Source organism: Aptenodytes forsteri, unplaced genomic scaffold (genome assembly GCF_000699145.1).
Source record: "Aptenodytes forsteri isolate BGI_AS27 unplaced genomic scaffold, ASM69914v1 Scaffold280, whole genome shotgun sequence".
Taxonomy (NCBI): Eukaryota; Metazoa; Chordata; class Aves; order Sphenisciformes; family Spheniscidae; genus Aptenodytes; species Aptenodytes forsteri.
Window position 1 is genome coordinate 1540366 of NW_008796042.1, and position 9381 is coordinate 1549746.

Genomic DNA, 9381 nt, shown 5'->3' on the forward strand with positions numbered 1-9381 from the left:
TGGTCCAAGTGAGCCTGTGAGCTTGCAGTCACCAGGCCAGGTGCAAGGAAGGAGGGGGGATGCGCAGCACAGGCTGCGTCTGCCGGGAGCTGGATGGCCAAGGAAGGGAAGGCAAAGGTGTCCAGATCTGCTGTGTGCCACAACCTACAGCAGATTAAGTGCAGAAATTCATTTGCATTTTACTGCAAAATGACTGCCCGTCAGTCTGCACGGCAGAGGGACAGGAGGCATTATGAAAGCGGCTCTGCTCAGTCATCACCCTGCCGTAGCAGCGGCAGAACCACTTTGATCGAGATGATTGCTATCGGTGATGGATTTAACATCAGAGAAGACGACTGTGAGCCTGCCTGTGCTGGGGTCAATATGCCATGGATTAAGCTGGGAGTGATAGCATGAGGCTACCTGGTACTAAAACACGAAGCCATAATGTCATGTGAGAGCGTCTGCATGCTGAACCCCTACGGAGGAGCCAATGAACTGTAATTCCCCTCTCAATGTACCAAGCACTAACTTCCCTATACAGATGTACTCTGCATCTCAATTTATCACAGAATTATAGAATATCTCAAGTTGGAAGGGACCCATAAGGATCACCAAGTTCAACTCCCTGCTCCTTGCAGGACTACCTAAAATTAAACCATATGACTAATAGTATTGTCCAGATGCTCCTTGAACTCTGACAGCCTCGGTGCTGTGGCCGCTTCCCTGGGGAGCCTTATCTAAACCACTGTAGCAGGTGAGGGTTGCTTAACGGCTATAACCCCTGACCAAAGACACAGCAACTCCTGGTTCAGTGCCCAGCCCCATCTGTAAGCTGCTCTGTAAAACTGGGCTATGTAAAGAGAGAGAGAATGTGTGTGTGTGTTTTCCCGTATCTGCAACATGGAAATAATGAAATCCATGTAATTCCTAGGGTATAGTCATGATTTACTAGTAGGAAAAGCCCTGTGAGAGCTTTAGACAAAAGAGCCTAGCCACTTAAATGCTAATTCAGCTCTCTTCTGACTACATAAGTCCAAGTTTCAGATGCTTTGGGTTAGCAACTGGAGAAACAAAATGTGTGTCTCCAAGTACTCGACTAATGCCTGATCCAGAGCATGCTGGAGTCAGTGGGAACCTCCCTGTGCACTTCAGTAGGCTTTGGATCTGGCCCTGAGCATGCACGTGGTTTATTATGAGCATAGGTACAAGACATGTAATACCATGTGCAAATGACTATGTGGCAACATTTCCACGCATAACCACAGTAATGGTGGGCGAAAACTGGACATATACTTATTTATTCTGATTGTATGAAAACTGGCCCTAAAATGAAATGTTTGGGCTATGGACTTGAACACCCAGAACTTTGGAAGATGTGCTAGATTTAGACCCAGTTTTGTGAGTGGCTTTGGTTTTCTCTTTGGATGACCCCAGCCATCATTTGGAGATGTTCAGATTTGATACTTGAATACTCTCTAGTTTGAATATACTGAATCTATGTTTGTCTCCCTGCTAAATGAAAAAAGAATTCTTGATTTGCTGTATTTTCCCTGTTTTCCTATCAAGATGGTGAGATACCATCTTCATAGAATCATAGAATAGTATCTTACTGCAATCTGTTGATTTATAAGATGCACGGAAGCCCTCCTTCCTTAAACACAAGTTGCCATAAAGGGTGCTTAGTTAATTTCTTTTCTGTGAATTTAATTTTGGTCAGGTCCTTCTGCCTCATCCAACAGGCACTACCCCCTCAAGCCTGTAGGCCTTGGTCCTCTGTGTCTCACCAGGGCGTTGCACAAGTCTGATTGCTTAATCCCACTTCCCCCCATTGCAACTGGCTCTGACCCCAGTCCTGGAGCATGACATTTGAGAAATGCTTAGATCAAAGCTCTCCATCCGCCAGTGGGGTTTGGCCATTAACCTTTTGTTTATCTACCTGCTGTGCAATAGAGAGGCACTTCAGATATTTCCTTGCTAAACAAAGACAGGCGTTTAAACCAGCAATATACTTCATGACTCTGGGCATGGTTACTCCACATCCTCTTCGACTCTTTTTTTCTGCAGAGATTAATGTTGGGATCTGAAACATCCCTAATGCCTTATAGACAATCCATTACCATCAGTGTCTCCTAAGTGGCTAGCCATACCATTATTTATAAAATAGGGATCCCTTCCTAATGCTACGGCTCCCAGTCCCTTGATTTCCTGAGCATATAATCAGGCATGTATTAGCTGTGGAGCATTTCACACTGCTACATATTTTTTACTATATAATGAGCTGTGTGTGTGTGAGTGACATGCAAAAAATAGATGAATATTGCTATTGCACTTACTGCAATGTATGAGCTGATCTGATTAGACACGAAATGCAGACAGAAATCCGCCTCACCTCTCAAGCTAATTTTAGTCTCTCCCTCTCTTCTCTCTAGCTGTGTGTGTATAAAATCACTGGCAGTCTGACAGCATTCCAGTAACCTGTGCCACACGCAGAGCGGGATGTACTTACTAACCATCTGCTTGCATGGCATGGGTTAACTGAGCCTGTGGGATTGTGCTTACCTAAACAAAACCACTGCAGTGAGGGGAAAAACAATGAATGGGTGGAGATGATCAGCCCATGCATTCCAGCTAGTGCAGTCCAGGCAGCAATGACAGCCTGAAGGTTGCAGCAGCATCGGGATCTGCATTCCAAGTGCACAGATCTTACAGACTGGAGTGATTTTACGTGGAGCTGCTCTTTATTTGCTGAGCCATGGCCAGTAACCAGGCCAGCCTGCAGGATGATCAGAGCAGGCACTGCAAGTTCTTATCCTATATGTTCTACCAGGCTGTGAGAGATCACAAGCCTGTGTGGATGCTGGAAGACATGAGAACTATGGAGTATTTTTACTGGGAGGAAAATGCCAGCCTGAGAACCTACTCACCTTCAGAAGCCCTTCTCTATGCAGTGGTGCATAACCACCTGCCTTATGCTCAGTATCTGCTGTCTCATTTTCCAGAGGAGGCTCTCAGGGTGCCTGGGGAACACTTCTGCTATTGCCCATCGTCTGCTCCTCACTTGGCCATGGCGGTCACATATGACAGGAGAGATATCTTGGGACTGATCATCAAAATTGCACACAAGCTCCCCAGCTTGAACTCCTACATCAATAGGACTGGCTGCTTTCATCTAGAAGATGGGAAAACCCCCCTGCACCTTGCCTGCGAACTGCTGAGGTCAGAGACGGTCCTCATCCTCCTCGGAAACGGAGCTTCTCCCAGGATAGAGGACAGTAAAGGGCTTACCCCACTGGACGTCATCCTGGAGCAGATGTGGGACTCCAAAGTCAATGTGGCATCAAAGAAGCTCTGCCTCGACTACCTCTTGCTCTTCATGCCCAACCCACAGTTTAAGATGCGGAAAGTTCTGCAGGAGCATCCAGACCACTGGACAGCTTTGCTGGGGGAAGACAAATTCAACAGCCTGGTGGGGAACACACCTGCTTCTTTATATCTGCAAGCTATGCAAACTATTCTCCAGACTCTTCCCCCCTCCCACTTCCCTAAAAGCATCCAGGAACTACCTATACCTCAGGCACTAAAGCCCTTACCATCCTATGGCAAAAAGCTACCGACAAAAAATGTGGTAAATGTTTTTCCCTGACTTTATTTGCTGGGTCTTGGATTTTCAAAGGCAACTTAGGGGAGCTGGTCATCCACCACCCTCTGCATTTTAGTGTGATTTTAAGATTTTAAATGTCTTTTCTAATTGATTGCAGGCACGGCACTTTTAAAGGCAAAAGCCTACCTTGTTTTCTGTTTTGTTGTGCATGTGAAGGGTTAACTGTAGTCAAGACTGTGTTATGTTTGGTTTCTTAGCTGTCAGCTGGTATCAGTGTATCTGAATTCCCAATATGATAACTGTATCCTGTGTAATGTACGTGGGTAAAAAGGAACTACGTGCCCAGTGGGATTTTCAAATGGTGTAACTATGGGACTGTGTTCTGCTAGAGCTGGGAGAAACACCATCCCATATCAACAGGGTTGAAACGTCAGGTTTCCTTTCTAACGATAATCCAGCATCATCTAGTAATAACCAAAAAGTCCATGGCTGATGCTGCAGGGACATAGAGGCAGTCCTGCAGGGTACCTGACTTTACTGAGTTACTTTACAGCAGGTCATAGCGTTGAGGGCATGAGTTCAGAGGGGGGCAGTGAGTGTATATTCCTTGGGGGGGGATAGAGATGGGCAGAATAGCTAACAGAAGGCATCCTGCCTCACCTGGGAGTGAGGGGGTTAAAGGCAATCCCAGCCCTGATGCCTCTACAGACTTGTGCAATGGGGAAGGAACCATTTTCCCTGCTGTCCAGTAAACAAATGGAAATCAGAGCAGGGCCAGTGGAAGCCCTGTCCCTCATAAGTGACATTATTTCTCCATGACTTGTGTTTTAGGGCTGAACGTATCTCCACAAGAGACGTAGCTCGCTAACTTGATTTCCCAGTGGGTCTCAGAGCCACGGGCATTTGCTAGTTATCCTAAGCTGGGGTATGATGTTCTGCTGTTAAAAGTTGTCACTTGTTGTCAATTAGAGTATTTTTGCCACCCGGGTCCAGACAGAGGGCCTGATCCTGGAAAATACAAAAAGTTCCCATTGACTCCCCTGGGCACTGCAGGCAGGGTGTGTTTGCAGAAAGAGGGCTGGGGCTGCCCTGCTTTCTGGGGAGCTCTGCGCCTCGCTGCCCAGGCAGAGCCCTGTCTCTTCAAGGCACTGGTCCTGCTCTCCCAGCTGTGCTCAGCACCAATGGAGCAGTGGCAGGATCTCAACTCCCTTTGAGGGGCATCCTTTATTTTGGACCCCAGTGTTCTCCTCTCTTTGTAGGTGCAACCCTCTGCTCTGCTGAAGTAGCGTAACCCATTTCCCCAGAACCATACTGAACAGCAGTGAAGAAATCACTCATCTCTAAATAAATTTGGAGCCAAAGGCTGTGGGGCACAAAACCCTTTTAGCAAGGCTCTGGCTAAGAAAGGATGTGCGTTCACATCTCAACTGCTCCGTGCCAAAATGGCTTGTGTCTCATCTGGCTAATTCCCTGCCTGTGCCAAGGTGGCTGTGCTGGAGCTGCACCCTTTTTTCCATCAGCACAGGGAGCACTTCGCTCGGTTTCTCTGCGCGCAGGGTACCTCCCGTGTGCCAGGATGCTGGCGATGCCAGCCACAACCAGGTGGAGATTTCCTGAAGGGCTGCGCAATGGGCTGGGCACAGCCACCTGGAACATCCTTTTGGAGACACCGGGATGCTCCTCCTGGACAGCCCTTCCCTCGTGCCGTGGAAGCACCTCAGTGCTGGTGCTGCCTGCGCTGCGCTAGGTGAAGATGCAGGCTTGCTTGTGAGATGGAGAAAATGTCAGCCCAGCCCTAAAAGTGGCAAGCAGGCCATGAAGGGGTTAACCCTTCTCCTGAAATCCCACATCCCTGGTGCTGCAGTGTCCTTCCACCCCTGCCCCTGGGGACTTGCATGTCTTTCCCCATCTGTATCTATTCCTCCTTGTGCGATGGGGGACAGCATGAATGGTGGCTGAGAAATTCAGGGTCAATCTTTGGAGAGGGTTTTGCGGAGAGGCTGTTCACTCGGCAGCCTCTGCGGCAGGCGGAGGCTGTCACAGCTTAGGAAGCAAAGCAGAGCCCAAGGCAGATTTGCATTACAAGCAGTGGCTGAGCTGCTTCTGCCAAACCTTGCAGGCTCCCCAGCCCTGGCAGCCCCCAGAAACGCTGAGCTGGAGGCAGAGGACAAAGCAGGCACTCGCTGCCCAAGGCTGATGAGAGCGACTACTACGAAGAGCACGGCCCCTGTGATACCCCTGGAGTCCAGAGGAGCAGGATTGGGTTTCTCCCCAGCAGCAATGCGGTATCTCATCCGGATGTCGGTGGGCGAGAGGCGGAGGAGGCTGGTGATGGATATTATTAGAATAGTAATTAGGCCCTGGGAGCAGAGATCCCAGGGAAGGAGGGAAGGGAAATCATCAACTGTTATTGCACTGGCTCGAAACCATGAGAGTTGTTTCAGTGCTATAAAGAGTTTCAGAAAAGACAGGAGGGAGGGGAAGGCTGTTCGACTTACAAATCAAAGGAGGCAGGTAGGGATTCTTGGCATTAATGAGGTAGCACTTTCTAATAAGGCAGGGGGCTGTACCCAGAGAGCCAGAGCAACCCACTGGGAGCAAGTGGGTCTAAAAAGGTGCAGGGATCCCTTGTTGACTGTAATAGTTGTGGATCATTGCAAAGGTCAGGGTTCAGGCCCTTCAGGCTTTGTGGGTGGATTTGTAGCAGGCAGCAGGATGCTTGTGTGCATGCACTTGTCCATGTGGGAGGCTACCCTCTATCCACCGGCCCAGACAGAGGATAAGAGATGGGTTCTCAGCAACTGCTCAAGAAACAAATTGTGGGGCATATCTGCATCTGGTAGCACAGCCTGGAAGAAAGCTGCTGGCCCACTGTTGACCAACATGCAAAAACTCCAGTGTGCTCAGCACATTGTGCAACAGGCAGCTACCTGCACTGGAAAGATGGCTCCACAGCCCTCTCATTCCTCCTTTTCCTGACCATTTTAACAAGAGATCAAGCACCAGCTGGCCCTCAGCTGCTGAGCTACCATCAGACCTCCATGTACAGCCCTGCTGGGCCAGAGTTTAGGGCCATTAGCATTGTGGTGACGACTCTTCCCATTGCCTGTAGCGATACGAGTGCAGGATGGGGCGTCCTGCTGGCATGGAGGAATCTTCTCCCTAAACCTGGTTTACTTACCTTGTGGTGAGCTGCCTGTTAGTTTGAGATCTCATTTGTCTTCCTGCTCAGTACAGTGACATTACATCATATACAGCCAAATCTACCTCAGCCCCGCCTGTGTTGATTTTTTTTCTCCATTCTTTCCAAGCCAGGTCATTAACAAAAGTAAACTCAAATTATTTTCCACACTTCCTGCAACCTGACAGAATGTAGTCTTGAAAAATCCCTATGCTTGCATGACAAATACGTTAGTGACTTTGTTAATCAAAAAGGGTGCTAGGTGCTGTGTAGTGATGTTTACATTTTGCGTATGTACATACTGAGTAAGTGTAGCTATTTCTGAACTTGGGAAAAAGAATAAAAGCGAGAAAGAAAAGGGAGAGGGCAAAGTCTTTGCTAATCTTTGGATTACGGTTTGGCTCTGCAGGTTACATCTTTTTAATTTCAATTTTGAGGAGTAGCATTGTAAGGATCTGAGTTGTATGTGTATGCGTGACTTCAGTTTTGATGAGTATCACTTCAGTGAGTACAGCGATTGACTTGGCGTGCGTGGGCGTGCGTGTGCGTGTGCGTGTGTGTGTGTGTGTGTGTAAACGTGTGGGCCCACATGTGCACATGTATGTCTGTGTCTCTGTCTGCCCTCTCCTGGTAGAACTCCTAACTGACTTACAGTACTTGTACACATCAGTGATCGATGCCTTAAGAAAGCAGCCTTTTCACGAGATAAGTGTGTGTCCCAAGCTCTGTGCTGCTAACAGGTAAGGGTATTTCTTCTTCTCTCGTAAAAAGGCAGCAGCTTTGCTCTTGAAATGGGTGTTTTACCCCGAACACCTACCACAAGGGCTTCTGCTTGCCAACAGCCACAACCATCCAGCGAAGGGTTTGTGATAGCAGCCACATTTTATTCTCGAATCCTTTTTTTTTTTAAATGAAATCTATTAAGCATACATCTTTGTCTTTCTTTTCTCTGGGCTGCCAGCAAAATTCAGCCACCTATGACTTCCTAATGCTATGCTTCTGTCTATTTCTGCAGCACCATTAGCAGGAAGGACAGGCCAGATTCTGACCTCAGTTACAGCTCTTTACAACTGAAGTAACACTTTTTAAGTCAATTGCATCACTCCCAATATTTGTTGGCCTAAAGGAAAACAGAAACTGTTTGTGCACTTATATTCTTCAAGGCTCCGTAACTCTGACTTCAGCATATAAATAAATGTGACGCTTAATCCCTGAAAACATTTTTTACATTTTTCATACTTTGAATGTGTATATATATATATATTCCATCTCTAACACTGATGGGCATTTCCCTGTTCCCAGTTCCCTTGGCTTTTTTGGGATCAGCATGACAGTGACAGATGCTGTTGTTCAGCATCTTAATCAGACCGAATGTCGCCATGCTCAAGTACAAATGATTCATTGTATGATATGACTTTCTTATAAAGCCATACTTTTGTAATTTTGGTTTCTCTTTTTTAGGGAAAAAAAAAATCTTCCATGTAATTGTGTTTGTACATTACTCGCTGCATGATTAAAGATAAAAAGATTGTAACATGTCCTGGGAATAAATATATATACATACCCTGATATAATTAGATATATTAGCTGTGAAAATCATTTAATCTGATTGTATTACTGTAATAAACTTGCAGTATAAACTTGATGTGTCTTTTATTAGCCAGTTGGTCAAAACCACCCACCAGTATCTATTGCTTTTGCTTTGGCTCATCTTGGTGTTTGATGATTTCATTCTGACTGCTGAGCCATTACCTCCAAAAATGCGATCTAAGGAAGATAATATTTTCCTTCACAGGCTTGCAATAGCTGGCCGTGCTGCCAGGGGATGACCCTAAGTGATGAGGTGAACCCGCATTTCACAGATCTGCTGCAAGGTGGTGATGAATCAGAAGAAGGGGCTCAACAGGGGCGAGTGGTAATTGGTTTTGGAAATTTTCATCTTTTAGGTTTGAGTTCAGCTCATGGCAGCTTATGACAAAGCTGTTTACGGTGAATATAACAGTGCCAGCAGCCTCCTTTCCCCATCTGGTTTGCATGCAGTCAACAAGCTCCTTTCCTTCCTAAGGTTTTTCTCTGTCAGGAAGGATGCCCCAGTAAGGCTTCCAGCACCAACTCCAACTGCTCCTGTAGGCTCAGCTGCTGCTGAAGGGCCTCAGGCAGATGTGCACCTTGCACCCGCTGTGCCACCTCCCTCGGAGTAACAATCCACCGGCTTCTGTGCACAAACACAGACCACCCAGCTCCTCCGTTGCCCTGCCAAAAACAGCTACCCAAAGTGTTTCAGATGATGGTATCACAGGGCTTGGACTCCACCACCAACTGTACGCACAGATCTCCTCAGTGCGCAGTAGTACATACAAACTATAACCCAAAGAGTTTGTATTTTAGCCTGTACTTGCATAGTAAGTTGTTGGTTTCACGGAATAATGAAGAGAGGGGAATTGTTTTCACTGATGTCACTTAAAAAAGACTATCTCCTTGCCTTCACAGTGGGAGACTTAGCCCTGAACTACTTCACCTCAAGAATGTAGTCCCCAGAGATGTAAGTTTTCTGGCTTATTTGCTTCCATTTTTCCTGTATCTGAGAATGAGAAGCTGATTCAATTTCTCTCATGCC

General features: G+C 46.9%; 1 protein-coding gene across 1 annotated transcript; it reads left to right on the top strand.

Moving 5' to 3' along the window:
• Positions 1–2621: 2621 nt before the first annotated feature.
• On the top strand, positions 2622–8281 carry LOC103904181 (ankyrin repeat domain-containing protein 9). The gene is made up of 3 exons (XM_009285572.2): positions 2622–3607; position 3800; positions 8226–8281. The coding sequence occupies exons 1-3, from the start codon at positions 2735–2737 to the stop codon at positions 8279–8281; spliced, it is 930 nt and encodes a 309-aa protein (XP_009283847.2). The 5' UTR covers positions 2622–2734.
• The last annotated feature ends 1100 nt before the right edge of the window (positions 8282–9381 follow it).